At 37.9% G+C, this 19,572-nt stretch overlaps 1 protein-coding gene across 1 annotated transcript in view; it reads left to right on the forward strand.

Moving 5' to 3' along the window:
- LOC114330894 (probable RNA-directed DNA polymerase from transposon BS) overlaps positions 1-19,572 on the forward strand; it is a 62,609-nt gene that overhangs the window by 37,240 nt on the left and 5,797 nt on the right. Inside the window, exon 2 of the mRNA XM_050651971.1 lies at positions 1,708-2,095. Within this exon, the coding sequence (XP_050507928.1) occupies positions 1,708-2,095 (388 nt within the window). The remainder of the gene's footprint in view (positions 1-1,707; positions 2,096-19,572) is intronic.

Genomic DNA, 19,572 nt, shown 5'->3' on the forward strand with positions numbered 1-19,572 from the left:
GTTACATAGTCTGGACCCGGCTTAACGGTAACTTCTTATAGGTAATACACTACAATTTCTGAATATTTTTTCTGAAATCTATCGAATGGTACCAAACACGACCCCCACGGTGGGGGGGGGGGGTTACTTTAAAATCTTAAATAGGAACTCCTTTTTTTATTTCAGATTTGGATTCTTTGCGTAAAAATAAGCAACTTTTATTCGAAACGTTTTTTCTAATTACGGATAGGTGGCGCTATAATCGGAGAAAACGGGTGTTGGAAATGGAAAATTAAATTAAAATATGGAAAGTCCCCACTAAAATGGAAAATTTTACTTAACTTTTTTGGTTTTAGAACCTAATAATCACAACCCAATAGGTCCTCAAAGCGCTCGAGTGACTGCACATTTAGCATACTTTGCTCCCCTACTATATATGTATTATAAATAATATGCGAAGCAGGGCCGGCCCGTCCATATAGGCGAACTAGGCGGCCGCCTAGGGCGCAAAATCCGCCTAGGGCGCAAAATTAGGGACGTAGTACTTTCTCATGTAGTAGTTGTGTAACTCGCAGAGACAGAAAAATCACTGGGTAATGAAAGGTGAAGGATATTTTATTTTAGTTGTCTTATAAAATAAGAAAACGCAAAACTATAACTTAACGTTAACATTAATTACTCGTTTTGGCAACCTCGCTGAGCGTAAGCCTACTTAGTGGCGCAGTGGTCGCGGCAACCCCACACTCTTCACTTCAGTCAAGCCAGCAGTCATAGCGTGAACAGAATAAGAGTACTAGTCTGTCATTAGGGCGCTGCGTGTTATGCATTTTCACTTTTCAGTTTAGTGTAGTAGTGCAGTGTTGTTGACTTTGTTTGTGCATTGATTGACAGTAGTAGTAGTTGTTAATTTACGATAACAAAACTGCAAAAGGAAGTTTGAATTAACAAGTAAGTAGCTTATACTCTTCATATTTATAATTTTTTTCAGTCATCATATCATATAGGCCATTGTCATATTGTTGTTGTATATAGGCCTAAATCAAATCAAAATTGAGATTGTTTAATTATCATAACTTAAAGAAAACCCCTTGTGAACACTTGCCTCTGTTTCGCCTACGATGCCGATGTGATTGATTAGGAACTGGCTGCTGAGTGCTGGTCATGCTGGCTGCTGTTCTGGGATTTGGGCGAACTGAGTGGTTGTTTAATTTATTTAATATTACACAATATGAATGTTGAATGAATTATTAGTTTTGAAATCCACCTGGACATTTCTAATTTTGCTTCCAAATATTTATCAAAACAAATTATTTTTTGTTGAAAACAGTATAACTTGACTTTTTAAGCAAGAATGACCATTGGATTTTTTTGTAAAATTTTTTAACTTCTAATTTCTATCAAATTGATTTCAAAATTAGGCCTACTTTAAATGTATTTATAAATAATATTAAAATAATAGGCTATTAATGTAATTTTATTTAAGAGAAGTCCTTGCTTCTTGGGGGTGTAATCCTAATTTCATATCTTGAGTAAAGACATTCAAAATTTTTTCATTTTTTCAAAATGAAGTTAGCTTAATCCAATCATTGTTTTCTTTCCAGATATGATGTCAGGAAAACACTCGGGCTCTTGGTTTAAGAAAAGAAGACAGGAAAGAGAGGAGTCAGCAAAAAAAGCTAAAGGGTCTTTTGAAAAATATTTAATTAAACCAAATGACACAACTCTTAGGGAGGAAAGTTATAATGAATCACCTTCCACCTCTGGAAAAACCAACCAGCTCCTACCTCAAGAATATGCTACAGAGAAAACAGATACTGAATCACCTTCTACTTCTGGGGGAATCATCCAGATCCAACCTCAAGAATGTCCTAGGAGGATAACAGCTATTGAACCGCCATCTACTTCTGCAGAAAACAACGAACGTCAACTGCAAGAATTTCAAAATAATTTCGTTGAAATGGACGTTGACGTTACAGATAATGCAGTGGAATTACTGCCGGAAAATTCAATCTCACCCAAAGTTACGCTTGATTATGCTGATCCAGCGTCTTGGGACACTCTAAATATTAATCGCCAAACTTTACGAACCATTTTAGTAGAGCATGGACCTGACCAAGTAAAAGGAAAATTTCCGAAGGGTGTGAATAACAGAAAATTTTCTGACTTTCATTATAGAAGGAGGCTTCCAAATGGTGAATATGTGTACCGAGACTATCTTCAATACTCAAAATCTACCGACAAAGTTTTCTGTTTTTGTTGTAAGGTGTTTGGCGGCATAAATGTCTCTTCTTCATTAGGCAAAAGTGGTTGTAATGACTGGCACAATATGTCGGCCCTCCTTGAAACGCACGAAACATCAAATGATCACCTTCAAAACTTTGAAAAATGGAAAACACTGAAAAAAGCACTTAAAAAAAATTTAACTGTTGACAATGTTTATGAACAAAAAATAAAGCAAGAGGAAATTTACTGGCAGAAAATTCTAGAACGGCTGTTTGCTCTCGTCAAAACTCTTGGGTCCCAAAACTTGTCATTTCGCGGCACGACAGAAAAATTAGATGTTAATGACAACGGAAATTTTTTAAAATTTATTGAATATTTGGCCATGTTTGACCCAATAATGAATGAGCATCTAAGAAAAATCAAAAGTGATGTCAACAGGCACACTCATTACTTAGGGAAAAATATACAAAATGAGATGATTCAAACTTTAGCTAATGCAATAAATGCAGATATATTGTCCTCAGTACATACGGCTAAATATTTTTCTATTATTTTAGACTGCACACCAGATGTTAGTCACGTAGAGCAAATGACAATTATTATTCGATTTGTTGAACTACCAAAGTCATCTCTGGCATCCTCAACAGAAGTATCTAGTTATCATCAAGTACTTGTAAAAGAACACTTTTTGGGATTTGTGCCTCTCACTGAAAGTACCAGTGGTGAGTATATGACGGAAGTAGTTTTAGAAAAGTTAAAAGAGATTTCTTTGCCTGTAGAGAATATTCGTGGGCAAGGTTATGACAACGGAAGCAACATGAGAGGAAAAGAAAGTGGAGTTCAAAAGAGAATTTTAGATGTCAACCCACGTGCATTTTATGTTCCATGCTGCTCACACACTTTGAACCTTGTTGTGAACGATGCAGCTTCGTGCTGTGTAGAGGTTACTACTTTTTTCGATGTGGTTCAACGAACATATGTGTTTTTTTCGGCATCAACTCGACGATGGGATGTTTTGCGCCGTCATGTTCCAGCTTTGACATTAAAACCCTTAAGTGATACAAGATGGTCCAGTCGAATTGATGCACTAACGCCTCTGCGGTACCACTTGTCTCATGTGTGTGATGCTTTGGAGGAGATTTCTGAGGACACTTCTCTAAAAGTGTGAATAACAGAAAATTTTCTGACTTTCATTATAGAAGGAGGCTTCCAAATGGTGAATATGTGTACCGAGACTATCTTCAATACTCAAAATCTACCGACAAAGTTTTCTGTTTTTGTTGTAAGGTGTTTGGCGGCATAAATGTCTCTTCTTCATTAGGCAAAAGTGGTTGTAATGACTGGCACAATATGTCGGCCCTCCTTGAAACGCACGAAACATCAAATGATCACCTTCAAAACTTTGAAAAATGGAAAACACTGAAAAAAGCACTTAAAAAAAATTTAACTGTTGACAATGTTTATGAACAAAAAATAAAGCAAGAGGAAATTTACTGGCAGAAAATTCTAGAACGGCTGTTTGCTCTCGTCAAAACTCTTGGGTCCCAAAACTTGTCATTTCGCGGCACGACAGAAAAATTAGATGTTAATGACAACGGAAATTTTTTAAAATTTATTGAATATTTGGCCATGTTTGACCCAATAATGAATGAGCATCTAAGAAAAATCAAAAGTGATGTCAACAGGCACACTCATTACTTAGGGAAAAATATACAAAATGAGATGATTCAAACTTTAGCTAATGCAATAAATGCAGATATATTGTCCTCAGTACATACGGCTAAATATTTTTCTATTATTTTAGACTGCACACCAGATGTTAGTCACGTAGAGCAAATGACAATTATTATTCGATTTGTTGAACTACCAAAGTCATCTCTGGCATCCTCAACAGAAGTATCTAGTTATCATCAAGTACTTGTAAAAGAACACTTTTTGGGATTTGTGCCTCTCACTGAAAGTACCAGTGGTGAGTATATGACGGAAGTAGTTGTACAATAAATATATTATACACGGCTCACTAAAATAATTAGTTACGCCCCTGTACTACTGATCACTTAAAATTCAAGTAGTATTTATGTAGACCTTTCTGGAAACTCCAGGTTATTGTTGAGACTCGCATTTGAACCCCTCGCCGGGGCAGATCGTCAAAAGCTTCCTAACGAGAATCATCTCTAATCTATCGACGCTCCCGCTATTCGTAAAAAGGCCGCATTTTACCGGCTTTTTTTGCTATCGTTTTATACCGCTCAGATAATTCAATCTGCTCAGTATTATCGACGATGATTTATTTAGCGTATTAGTGAGTGCCTTACAAATGAACCAAATGGATTATGGAATTCAATCAGAGCTCTGATGTGACACGTCATCAAGGAATAAAACTGTAAGTACTCTACATGTATGTGAACATAACTTATTAGTCGTGATACTGTATGCATTTTGAACCATATACCTCTCGTAGCAAATATTCTTTGTGCCATTTATGCAGATAATACTTTAAATTACATATGAAAAATCGTTATCTACTCTTAACCAGCTTACCTATGGGAATATACTCTATAACCGTACAATAAGTATAGGTTACTATTGTTAAGGATACTTTACGTATTGCCTAAACATTTCTGTTCCATCGAGCCGTATCATATTAATTATTTATTAATTAAATCCTCAAGGTCCTTCGTATTTGCATATTTTGATAATCTCTATTCTGAGAATAACGGTTTTTCATTTATAGTGTCTTTCTGTTGCATTTGGAAATTTCCAAGCCACGCCGCCCCGGCACAAAAATAAAATATTCCTCTCTTTCTGCACTCAAATTCTCAGTATTTAACCCAGCACGTCTCTACAATAGCTGGTAGGTTGTTAAGCCCGGTCTACACGTGCAATTTCAGAAACTACTTGCTTTGTTCAAATAAAGGAGTCGTTTTGTTTGTATGAAAAAATATTTGCATATATTACATTATTTTATTTTCGTAAATATATTTTTCTGTTTATAGTATACAAAAAGTGTACTCATTTCTTGGCTGATAGTACGGGTGTTATAATTTTAACATTGTTTGTTCAACCTTTTGATTTAAATTAAATTTATAATTTTGAATCCGATTAAGCCTGGTTCACAGGTTACAAAAATTATTAAAAATAATTTTGTTTTCTTGCATAAATTGTAAGTTTTTGCTACATTTAGCTTCGCTTAAGCTCATTTTACACTTCTAGAAAACTATAGAAAATAAATAATTGTTTTTTCCTTCAATTTAATTAATTTAAATACTTGTTAAGGGTGTCTCACACTTGCTGAAAAATACCCATTTTGGAAAATTGCATATATTTTGAAATTTTATAGTTTTGCATTTCATATACTAATCTGCGCTCATACAGGGTGATACTATTAAGCCAATCTCACACTATTAAACGTGTAATATATAATATATTGTACATATTCTCTCATTTTCGCATCGATTTATAGGTTTAGACATTTGCAAATAATCTATCTAATCTCACATTCTCGCAACATGGCTGACCGATCAAAATATAACCGACAGAGGCTCACCGCAAAACTTGATATAACCAAGTTGGCTGATTCGGTTCCCACAACTCTTAATTCTCTAAACAAATATAAAATTCGTGAAATAATTTCACAACTCAAACATTCTTACGGACTTTTCCGCGATGCTCAAAATGTGCTGGAGACGATCCCCGAGGAACCTACCCCCTCTACTGATTCCTCTGTGGTTTTTGATAAATATTTGGATACAATTTCTCTATTGGAAGAAAGGTTAGAGGTCATTGAAAGTTCTAATGTGACTGCTACCCCCTCCCTCCAATTTGACCCTAATTCTTCTCTAACCTCACAGTCTATGGCTAGGCAACGAACAGTAAACCTCCCTCGTATTCAGTTAAAACCATTTAGTGGCTTAGTTACTGAATACAATTCATTCATTGAGACCTTTGATACAATAATAGGATCTGATACTACATTAAGTGATCTGGAAAAACTCATTTACCTCAAAAGTTTTCTAACTTCCGAGCCTTTGACGCTTCTCGAGCATATCCCACTCACAGGTGACAATTACAAAATAGCCCGGGATAACCTGACACAAAGGTACGCCAACTCTAAATCGCTTATCAAAACTCTCATCTCTCAAATTCTTGATGCGCCTCCTATTTCTGGAAACGCAAATCACTCACAATTAAGAAATTTTCATACGGTCATGTCAAATAATTTCAAGGCCCTATTGAACTTGAATAGGCCCCCTTCAGATCTCTTGCATTTACTTCTCATACATATCGCTACTCAGAAACTCGACGCACCTACCATTAGGGCTCTTGAGTTCCAATCCGGTGGTAGCCAAGCTACCCCTGATTTTGTCCATTTTCTAGGGGAAATCGAGACACGCGTTGTTCATCTTGAGAATATTCAATCTCAATCAAAACCAAAATCGACTACTACTTCCAGACACTCTTTACACCTAGCCTCAGACACTTCTACCAGTAACCTTTCGCCTCGCTTAGGTCCTAAGAAATGTTCCTATTGCAACGACTCTCACTCGATCTACTCTTGTCCTCAGTTCAAGCAGTTGAATTCTAAAGAACGTTTTAGTTTTGTCAAACAAAATAAATTTTGTATTAATTGTCTTGGGTCTCACATGCTCGATCAGTGTAAATCCAAATTCTCTTGCATAGTTTGTAAATCTCGTCATCACACGTTGCTCCATTTCGACAAAACGGGTCATAGTAACCCTTCCGCGGCTGTTGGCCAACACAACTCAAATAATCATAATAAAACCGCTATCTCAAATAACTCCCATACACAGGGTAATTCACAACAGGGGCCCTCACATGTTAGAGCTCCTGAAACGGAAGTTAATCTTCAAAATTCGACTCCACATTCAATGGCTCTATCTGCAGCCTCGCTTGATAATCATTTGGTGTTATTAAGCACACTCCAGGTCTATCTTGTCGCTCCTAGCGGCAAGAGGGTCTTCGCAAAGGCACTTTTAGACTCGGCCTCACAGGTTTCATTTATTAGTGCTGACCTCGTAAAGGAACTGTCACTCACCACTAGAGATGGAAAATTACGGATCAATGGAATTAACTCCACCTCATCCTCGTCTCAATCTATTGTAGATACAACAATTTTCGCTGTCGCTAACGACGTTCCTTTTGACATCTCGTGCTCTGTACTCCCAAAGATAACAAATCCGCTTCCTCAAATTTCTATTTCGGCGAGCAAACTAAACATACCCTCAGAGATACCATTAGGTGATCCGATGTTCCATGTAACATCCCCAATTGGTATCCTGCTCGGTGCAGACCTGTATAACGATATCATTCAACCTGAAATAATTCGTTTGGGAAAAGGTCTTCCCGTTCTTCAACGCACTCTACTCGGGTACACGATATCAGGGTCAGTTCCAGACTTTGCTCTTAAGTCGAAAAATACTAAAAAGGCTTTGGAATTTTATTCAAACTCTCTCGTTACTTGTTGTTCTCATAACACTCCTTCCGCCGTAAATGAGCCGGTAGTGTCCAACGAGGAACTATCCGATCATTTACAAAAATTCTGGGAGCTGGAAGAAGCCGCTCCTCAGAACACCGATCTCATTAATGATCACCCCGCTGAAATTAATTTTGTAAAACATGTTAATGTTCTCCCCAATGGACGATATGAGTCCACACTCAATCTCAAACTCCCTATCGAAGATATAGACATGGGAAATTCGTTTCTCTCGGCAAAAAGACGTTTTCTCAGTCTCGAGAAACGTTTTCAACTCAACCCTGATTTATTGGAAAAATATCAGGACATTATATCGGAATATCTCAATAACGGACAAATAATTCAAGTGCCGTTAAAAATGCTAAATGACTCAGGTAAACCTAATTACTTTCTCCCTCACTTTCCCGTTTTCAAATCCAACTCTACTACTTCCACTCGTATAGTTTTCGATCCAAACAATAAATCGTCTACGGGAATCTCCCTCAGTGACGTCATAGACAAAGGTTATGTCGTCCAACATGAACTTTTTGACATTCTCGCTAAGTTTCGTCAGTTTAAATTCGCACTAGTAGGCGACATCAAGGCTATGTTCCTACAAATCGCCATTTGTCCCACTGAAACATTTCTGTTAAATTTTCTCTTTAGGGACAATATTCAGCAGCCTTTACGGTGCTATCAATTTCAAAGATTACCCTTCGGGCTCCCAAGTAGCCCATTTATCGCTCAAAGAGTTATCAAGCACATCGCTGACAACAACAAACATACCCACGAACTTGCTACTAGTGTTCTGCAAGAATCTATCTATATGGATGACCTGATCAGCGGTGCTGACAGTCTTCATGAATTAAGTTGTCTTTTCGAACAATTAACTTCTTTGCTAGAAACCCATGGTTTCCTCCTCCACAAGTGGAACTGCAGTTCTTCAGAATTTCTGTCTCAACACAATTTAAATCCCGTCTCTGAAGTCAGTCTTAACTTCACGGGATCTGATAAAGTCTTAGGCATATTCTGGGATTCAGAACGCGACCACTTTTCGTTTAAAACTCCTATCTTCAAATTGGCTAATGTTGTTACTAAACGTACTATTCTCTCCTACATTGCTACTTTGTATGACCCGCTAGGATGGTTATCCCCTGTCCTTGTGAACGCTAAGCTCTTGATACAGGAAATATGGTCCCAGAAATTGGACTGGGATCAACCCATTGACTCACCCATCATTATGAAAAATTGGCAAAACCTCTTATCGACATTCAAAACTATAGAAGAGGTCAAGGTACCTCGATGCTTACTTTTACAAAAGAAAGTTGTTGATGTTCAATTAATTATTTTCACCGACGCATCGGAAAAAATATACAGCACTTGTGTGTATCTCAAAGCGACATACTCAGACTTTTCTGTATCGTCGCGGCTTATCGCTTCTAAAAACAAAATTTCTCCGCTAAAAAATAAACTCACCATCCCCAAATTGGAACTTTGTGGAATAGTGTTGGGAGTCACTCTGGCTCATAGACTTTTTCACATCTTCAAGAAAAATTTGAGTATATCTTCATCTCATCTCTTTGCTGACTCTACAATTGCCTTGTCTTGGATACTTTCTAAAAAACACATTTGGAACATTTTTGTACAAAACAGAATTCAAAAGGTCAATTCCTTGTTGGAAACTTTTCCTTGTGATTTCCATTTCGTCAGAAGTCACGAAAACATCGCTGACCCCGCTTCCAGAGGGATAAATGTCTTTGATAATCCCCAGACCACCGAAGACTGGTTATGCGGACCTAGCTTTATTAGAGACAATCCCATCGATTTTTCTCTTCATCAAATTCCTCATTTTCAGGATGATCTTCCTGAATTAAGGAAGTTAGTTGTCTCAAACATAGCAACAAATCACGAACTCAACGACACCTTTGAAAATCTATTCGCTAAATCTTCTTCTTTTCGTAAAATTCAAAGAATTGTCGCTTATCTTTTTAGATTCATCAGTAATATTAAAAAGAAAATAAATAACTCTCCACGAGATACGGATATATTGACGCCACCCGAAATGGAGATCGCTGATCACGCGATCATCAGGTATATCCAAAGTATCTACTTTAAAAAAGAGATTCTTGAATTGAAAAATGCTAAACTCGTGACCAATAAAGCCATTCGTAAACTCAACCCCTTCCTACAACATAATGATGGGCTGATTCGTGTGGGAGGACGTCTCCGACACGCCCCCATATCGTATAATCAAAAACACCCCATTCTACTTCCTTCTAAATGTCGAGTTGTAGAACTAATCTTGACTCAAGCTCATCATAAGTTATTACATTCAGGCGCGCAAACAGTACTTTCGTATGTCAAAATGAAGTACTGGCCAATTGACGGATTAAGACAGATTAAACGCTTAATTCGTAAGTGTGTAAACTGTTTCCGATTCATGACACCCAATTCTGTTCAACAGATGGCAGATATGCATCCCGATCGTGTACTCCCCACTAGACCCTTCCAAGTCGTCTCAGTGGACTATGGGGGGTTCTTCTTAATTAAGTCCTCACATTTGAGGAAGGCACCGCTTTACAAAGCATACGTAGCCTATTTCATTTGCATGAGCACTAAATGTGTTCATATCGAACTCGTCACAGGATTAAGCGCAGAAGCCTATATTCTTACTCTGAAAAGGTTTATTGCCAGAAGATCCACGCCCAGTATTATTTGGAGCGACAATGCCACAAATTTCCATGGGGCAAAAAATGAAATGCGCGAATTCTATGATTTTTTCTTAAATCAAAATAATTCGGAACAGATTAAGGAATTCTGTACTCAAAACTCCATAACTTTCAAGATGGGTGTTCCCCGCAACCCCCATCAATTCGGCCTCCATGAGGTAGGAATAAAGAGTGTGAAGTATCACCTCTATCGAATTATAGGAAATTCCCACTTCACCTTTGAAGTGTTTAACACAGTATTATGCCAAATCGAGGCTATTCTAAATTCGAGACCCATCACTAGGATGTCGTCTGACGCCAATGACTTCGCTTTCCTATCTCCAGCTCACTTCTTAGTTCAAAGAAGTTTAACCGCGCCCCCTGAACCAAGTGTTTCAGAGATACCTGAAAATAGGTTGAATCTTTTTCAGCGTATTAGTAAAATTCAACAGCAATTTTGGAAATTGTGGAAAAAAGACTATCTTTGCCTCCTGCAGCAAAGAAATAAATGGACCGACCCTACTGACCCTGTCAAGATCGGGGATTTGGTTCTGTTGAAGGAGGATGGTACTCCTCCACTCTTATGGCCAACTGCCAGGGTAATAGATGTATTGCCTGGTAAGGATGGTCTAGTTCGTACTGTCAAGATTCACACTACTCACGGTGATTTTCTTCGTGGTATTACGAAAATCGCTGTGATTCCCCTGGAAGATTAAAATCTATCCCTAGGGGGAAAACTTATCGTTTTCCTCCATTTTATCGTTGTTACCCCTTGTGTATATAAACTCTAATTTCTTCAAACATTTCTTATCGTTGTGCACATCTTTGCCAATCCCCTCTCTTCGAGGTGATATAGGCCATCTCTCTCGCCTGTCGCCCCCGGCAATATGTACAATAAATATATTATACACGGCTCACTAAAATAATTAGTTACGCCCCTGTACTACTGATCACTTAAAATTCAAGTAGTATTTATGTAGACCTTTCTGGAAACTCCAGGTTATTGTTGAGACTCGCATTTGAACCCCTCGCCGGGGCAGATCGTCAAAAGCTTCCTAACGAGAATCATCTCTAATCTATCGACGCTCCCGCTATTCGTAAAAAGGCCGCATTTTACCGGCTTTTTTTGCTATCGTTTTATACCGCTCAGATAATTCAATCTGCTCAGTATTATCGACGATGATTTATTTAGCGTATTAGTGAGTGCCTTACAAATGAACCAAATGGATTATGGAATTCAATCAGAGCTCTGATGTGACACGTCATCAAGGAATAAAACTGTAAGTACTCTACATGTATGTGAACATAACTTATTAGTCGTGATACTGTATGCATTTTGAACCATATACCTCTCGTAGCAAATATTCTTTGTGCCATTTATGCAGATAATACTTTAAATTACATATGAAAAATCGTTATCTACTCTTAACCAGCTTACCTATGGGAATATACTCTATAACCGTACAATAAGTATAGGTTACTATTGTTAAGGATACTTTACGTATTGCCTAAACAGTAGTTTTAGAAAAGTTAAAAGAGATTTCTTTGCCTGTAGAGAATATTCGTGGGCAAGGTTATGACAACGGAAGCAACATGAGAGGAAAAGAAAGTGGAGTTCAAAAGAGAATTTTAGATGTCAACCCACGTGCATTTTATGTTCCATGCTGCTCACACACTTTGAACCTTGTTGTGAACGATGCAGCTTCGTGCTGTGTAGAGGTTACTACTTTTTTCGATGTGGTTCAACGAACATATGTGTTTTTTTCGGCATCAACTCGACGATGGGATGTTTTGCGCCGTCATGTTCCAGCTTTGACATTAAAACCCTTAAGTGATACAAGATGGTCCAGTCGAATTGATGCACTAACGCCTCTGCGGTACCACTTGTCTCATGTGTGTGATGCTTTGGAGGAGATTTCTGAGGACACTTCTCTAAAAGGATCAAGTGGCAGTATTGCGAAGGTAGAAGCACTTGGATTACTTAAACACCTCTCAGACTTCAAGTTTATTGTTGCCCTTGTTACATGGCACAATATTTTATTTCAGGTAAACCTAACCAGTAAGATACTACAAGAAAAGGATTTGAGTCTCCAGAAAGCAGTTAGTCACCTGAAAAAAACCGAAGAGTTTTTGGTTACAGCCAGAAGTGATGTACAGTTTCAGAGAGTTCTGGTTGATGCTAAGGAAGTAGCAGAAGAAGTTGGAATAGAACCAATTTTTGAGAGGGAGAAGGTCCGAATAAGAAAAAAGAAGAAAATGTTTGATTATGAATCAACAGATGAATCAGCAAATGTTGCCAGTGACCCGTCAGAAAGTTTCAAGATTCAATTTTATTTTGCTCTTTTAGACACGGCTGCTAATGCGGTAAAAGAAAGATTTTCCCAGTTAAATACAGTATCTGGTGTCTTTGGATTTTTATACAACATTACTGATCTTAAAAACAAGACTACATCTGAGGTTAAGTCGATGTGCAACAACTTAGAAAAATCATTAGGAATTCAAAAAGATGGACGTTTAATTGAATCTGATATTGATGCTGTAGGACTGTGTTCTGAATTGAAAGCAATTTCTCATCATCTCATCGACTCTATATCAAGCCCTGAAGAAGTCCTAAACTACATTTACCAACACAACCTTGAGAATGGATTTCCTAACATATGTGTAGCACTTCGTATTTTGCTTACGATGCCACTTTCTGTAGCTAGTGCAGAACGGAGTTTTTCCAAACTTAAATTAATTAAAACCTATCTCCGCAGTACAATGTGCCAGGAGAGACTTGTAGGTCTGGCGACAATATCTATTGAAAGTGAGAGAGCAAGACAAGTAGACTTAAAAGTTCTCATTCAAGAATTTGCTAAGCAGAAAGCAAGAAAAGTGCCCTTAGGACTTTAGTTTTTAGCCAAGAAATACTGTTAATTTCTAATCTGTATTTAAAAGTGACTTTCAGTCCGAAGTTAATAGAACAGTAATCCAATAGCAAACAATATTGCAATATGTTAGTCAGTGTATTGTTTAAGACAGTGTTATAAAAGATTTGTAGACTAACTTTGAGTCTCCGTTTTTTATGATGAAAATTATATGTACAGAATTCAACTTTGACCCATTAAACCCATATGCCTTTGGTTAAAGTACGTCTTATGTAATTACATTTGCTTTTTATGAAATTAAAGTTTGTGTTATGTAAAATAGCAGTTATTTTATTTATATATCCCAGTCATTAATCAAAGGTTTATTAAATTAAATTAAATTATTAACATAACACAGAGTTGAAATACCGTGTCCCGGTAAAGTGCTAGTTGAACTTTTTCAACTGTAATGAGGGCGCAAAATTTGTTTTCGCCTAGGGCGCCGCAAACCCTAGGGCCGGCCCTGATGCGAAGTAATTATTAACCCAAACAACCATAATTCAACTTTTATTTACTAATAAAGAACTGGACGAAAGTGTCACATCAGCTTTTATGAGACACATGAATATTTCCATAAAAAGGTAAGTGATCTGCTTGAAATCGATATTCCCAAAATCATCTAAAAATTGTTTATACTTGAGTACTTTGAGACTTGTATGAAATGTGAATACCGAAATACGATTAGGAATCTCCATTATGTAATTTTTAAATAATACATAATTCTTAGGAAATGAAAGGTATTATACAAACGTGTTAAAAAATACTACCTACTGAAATTTTTTGATGGCAATAAATGATGAATTGGTTTATCAAATTTATTTTTAAGGTGATACAGTAGCGATAAACAGGTAGCCAAAACGCGTTCCAAGATTGAAGCTGTAATTTTGAATATTTTTTCGAGATATTTGGCACACGTATTTGTAATATAATAAAGAATGGCGGTACAGAGCCCAATTTGAAAAATATATTAATATGTGGAAATTACTCTGTAAATAAATACAATATTAAAAAAACGAGTCTGTACCGCCATTAAGAAGAACAAAAAAATACACTTTCTTCAAATAAACTTTTTTATCAGATGCCTAGATTTTGTGTCATTTTGGAACTACTAATGAAATAAAAAATTTTATCATCGGATAAAAAAGTTTATTTGAAGAAAATGTATTTTTTTGTTCTTCTTAGTGGCGGTACAGGCTCGTTTTTTTAATATTGTATTTAATTACAGAGTAATTTCCACATATTAATATATTTTTTAAATTGGGCTCTGTACCGCCATTCTTTATTATATTACGAATACGTGTGCCACATATCTCGAAAAAATATTCAAAATTACAGCCGCAATCTTGGAACGCGTTTTCGCTACCTGTTGATCGCTACTGTTTCCTCTTAAGTAAAATATGTCATTTGGATATTTTTTTAAACTCGATAGATCCTAGGGACATGTCGGTAGATCGGTAGGATCATCACTTTTGGGAGTTTTGGGAATATCCCAATTGACAACGCAATATACACCGACGCCGTCTACAACGAGCGACGAATCAGAGATGCCAGATTGGGGTACTTTCGCCCATTTTTAGGGTAATTTGAAAGCACATGGGAAAATTTTTATAGGTTGAATTGGTTGGGGAATTTTTCGGGAGGAAAATTGAGCAAACTGAATTGCAATATAAATGTATGTAACATATAACATTATATTAACATTATAACCTATCGAGTATTTGCTTCTGATTAAAAAAACCGAAAAATGGTTTTTGGAACAACCGCTTTTTTTGACCAGTTATAACCGTCAGGTTAAACCGTAAGTAAAAAACCGGTATAACCGAAAACCGGTTTTTTGTTCAACAACCGCCATCCCTACCTTGGTTGTTACAAATACAGTTCGCTGGAATAAGTTTTACCCCCCTTATTACCTTATTTATTTTTAGCACATAAGAAAAACGCTCGGATAGGTCGATTTTTAAAATAATCATAGTATATTATAGCGTCAATGTTTCGAACTTTACGCGATCCCTCTTCTTCAGGTGACAGGCACAACTTTGATTTTTTTAAATAGGAAAGTAAGTACATCATGTGACACCTCATTTAAAGGCTTTTTTCTACAACCGTGTTAAAAATGCAATTTTTAGAACTCCATACGTGCGTTAAAAATGCTACTTTAAGGCAGGGCCGGTTTTAGGGTTCTGAGCGCCCCTGGCAAAATAAAATTTGGCGCCCCTTCATATAAGAATATACAAATTTACTGCAAATATAAAAAAATAGGAAAAAATCAAAATTTTACCATAAAGAACTATGTAAAAATATATTTATTTAAAAAATAGTGGTTTTAGGGTTCTGAGCGCCCCTGGCAAAATAAAATTTGGCGCCCCTTCATATAAGAATATACAAATTTACTGCAAATATAAAAAAATAGGAAAAAAATCAAAATTTTACCATAAAGAACTATGTAAAAATATATTTATTTAAAAAATAGTAGGAGAGTTATTACTTATAACTTATCCAACATAGGGCATAGCATAGCGAGCACATTTTAAGTTCAAGCGACGAAGAAGCGAGGTAAAAGATAAATGCACATTATCAACAACCAGTAAAAAATGTGTATAAATAACTATTTAGATGGAAAATAAGCCACAATTAAATTGAAAAAAATAATTTTATTATCAGAAGACTAAGTTTTCACTCTAATGGCATATAACATATCCCACCAGAATGAAAACAATGGGAACCTTCTCTGGTTACACCTCCGAGGCTTCTACAATTTGCAAGCCATTCTTTGCAAGCCATTCGGATGCTGAGACTAAGGAAGATGAGGGAATTCTACAATTTACAATTCACGTCACATCTGCTCAGCGCGGTAAAGTTCCAACGAGACTGGTTCCCTTCATACTCCACACAGAGTAAATGTAAATCAAAAATGAATAACCATTTTCAATTTCGTTGCAAAACGAAAATACAGCCGAACGATATTCCAGTCCAATCAGAGAGTGCTGCAAGCACCTCTACCGGTTTCGAAACTTATTAGTCTCTCATCAGGAGGCACATATGCTGCTCTCCCTGATCCAACCAAAACAAACCCCAGCGTGCAGTCCCGAATTGCAACGAACGAAATGGCATAGATGCCCTAGCGGCAACTGCTAGCAAAAGACTAAGTTTTCACTCTAATGGCATATAACATATCCCACCAGAATGAAAACAATGGGAACCTTCTCTGGTTACACCTCCGAGGCTTCTACAATTTGCAAGCCATTCGGATGCTGAGACTAAGGAAGATGAGGGAATTCTACAATTTACAATTCACGTCACATCTGCTCAGCGCGGTAAAGTTCCAACGAGACTGGTTCCCTTCATACTCCACACAGAGTAAATGTAAATCAAAAATGAATAACCATTTTCAATTTCGTTGCAAAACGAAAATACAGCCGAACGATATTCCAGTCCAATCAGAGAGTGCTGCAAGCACCTCTACCGGTTTCGAAACTTATTAGTCTCTCATCAGGAGGCACATATGCTGCTCTCCCTGATCCAACCAAAACAAACCCCAGCGTGCAGTCCCGAATTGCAACGAACGAAATGGCATAGATGCCCTAGCGGCAACTGCTAGCAAAAGACTAAGTTTTCACTCTAATGGCATATAACATATCCCACCAGAATGAAAACAATGGGAACCTTCTCTGGTTACACCTCCGAGGCTTCTACAATTTGCAAGCCATTCGGATGCTGAGACTAAGGAAGATGAGGGAATTCTACAATTTACAATTCACGTCACATCTGCTCAGCGCGGTAAAGTTCCAACGAGACTGGTTCCCTTCATACTCCACACAGAGTAAATGTAAATCAAAAATGAATAACCATTTTCAATTTCGTTGCAAAACGAAAATACAGCCGAACGATATTCCAGTCCAATCAGAGAGTGCTGCAAGCACCTCTACCGGTTTCGAAACTTATTAGTCTCTCATCAGGAGGCACATATGCTGCTCTCCCTGATCCAACCAAAACAAACCCCAGCGTGCAGTCCCGAATTGCAACGAACGAAATGGCATAGATGCCCTAGCGGCAACTGCTAGCAAAAGACTAAGTTTTCACTCTAATGGCATATAACATATCCCACCAGAATGAAAACAATGGGAACCTTCTCTGGTTACACCTCCGAGGCTTCTACAATTTGCAAGCCATTCGGATGCTGAGACTAAGGAAGATGAGGGAATTCTACAATTTACAATTCACGTCACATCTGCTCAGCGCGGTAAAGTTCCAACGAGACTGGTTCCCTTCATACTCCACACAGAGTAAATGTAAATCAAAAATGAATAACCATTTTCAATTTCGTTGCAAAACGAAAATACAGCCGAACGATATTCCAGTCCAATCAGAGAGTGCTGCAAGCACCTCTACCGGTTTCGAAACTTATTAGTCTCTCATCAGGAGGCACATATGCTGCTCTCCCTGATCCAACCAAAACAAAATTTTCGTTTTGCAACGAAATTGAAAATGGTTATTCATTTTTGATTTACATTTACTCTGTGTGGAGTATGAAGGGAACCAGTCTCGTTGGAACTTTACCGCGCTGAGCAGATGTGACGTGAATTGTAAATTGTAGAATTCCCTCATCTTCCTTAGTCTCAGCATCCGAATGGCTTGCAAATTGTAGAAGCCTCGGAGGTGTAACCAGAGAAGGTTCCCATTGTTTTCATTCTGGTGGGATATGTTATATGCCATTAGAGTGAAAACTTAGTCTTTTGCTAGCAGTTGCCGCTAGGGCATCTATGCCATTTCGTTCGTTGCAATTCGGGACTGCACGCTGGGGTTTGTTTTGGTTGGATCAGGGAGAGCAGCATATGTGCCTCCTGATGAGAGACTAATAAGTTTCGAAACCGGTAGAGGTGCTTGCAGCACTCTCTGATTGGACTGGAATATCGTTCGGCTGTATTTTCGTTTTGCAACGAAATTGAAAATGGTTATTCATTTTTGATTTACATTTACTCTGTGTGGAGTATGAAGGGAACCAGTCTCGTTGGAACTTTACCGCGCTGAGCAGATGTGACGTGAATTGTAAATTGTAGAATTCCCTCATCTTCCTTAGTCTCAGCATCCGAATGGCTTGCAAATTGTAGAAGCCTCGGAGGTGTAACCAGAGAAGGTTCCCATTGTTTTCATTCTGGTGGGATATGTTATATGCCATTAGAGTGAAAACTTAGTCTTTTGCTAGCAGTTGCCGCTAGGGCATCTATGCCATTTCGTTCGTTGCAATTCGGGACTGCACGCTGGGGTTTGTTTTGGTTGGATCAGGGAGAGCAGCATATGTGCCTCCTGATGAGAGACTAATAAGTTTCGAAACCGGTAGAGGTGCTTGCAGCACTCTCTGATTGGACTGGAATATCGTTCGGCTGTATTTTCGTTTTGCAACGAAATTGAAAATGGTTATTCATTTTTGATTTACATTTACTCTGTGTGGAGTATGAAGGGAACCAGTCTCGTTGGAACTTTACCGCGCTGAGCAGATGTGACGTGAATTGTAAATTGTAGAATTCCCTCATCTTCCTTAGTCTCAGCATCCGAATGGCTTGCAAATTGTAGAAGCCTCGGAGGTGTAACCAGAGAAGGTTCCCATTGTTTTCATTCTGGTGGGATATGTTATATGCCATTAGAGTGAAAACTTAGTCTTTTGCTAGCAGTTGCCGCTAGGGCATCTATGCCATTTCGTTCGTTGCAATTCGGGACTGCACGCTGGGGTTTGTTTTGGTTGGATCAGGGAGAGCAGCATATGTGCCTCCTGATGAGAGACTAATAAGTTTCGAAACCGGTAGAGGTGCTTGCAGCACTCTCTGATTGGACTGGAATATCGTTCGGCTGTATTTTCGTTTTGCAACGAAATTGAAAATGGTTATTCATTTTTGATTTACATTTACTCTGTGTGGAGTATGAAGGGAACCAGTCTCGTTGGAACTTTACCGCGCTGAGCAGATGTGACGTGAATTGTAAATTGTAGAATTCCCTCATCTTCCTTAGTCTCAGCATCCGAATGGCTTGCAAATTGTAGAAGCCTCGGAGGTGTAACCAGAGAAGGTTCCCATTGTTTTCATTCTGGTGGGATATGTTATATGCCATTAGAGTGAAAACTTAGTCTTTTGCTAGCAGTTGCCGCTAGGGCATCTATGCCATTTCGTTCGTTGCAATTCGGGACTGCACGCTGGGGTTTGTTTTGGTTGGATCAGGGAGAGCAGCATATGTGCCTCCTGATGAGAGACTAATAAGTTTCGAAACCGGTAGAGGTGCTTGCAGCACTCTC

Source organism: Diabrotica virgifera, chromosome 5 (assembly GCF_917563875.1).
Source record: "Diabrotica virgifera virgifera chromosome 5, PGI_DIABVI_V3a".
NCBI lineage: Eukaryota > Metazoa > Arthropoda > Insecta > Coleoptera > Chrysomelidae > Diabrotica > Diabrotica virgifera.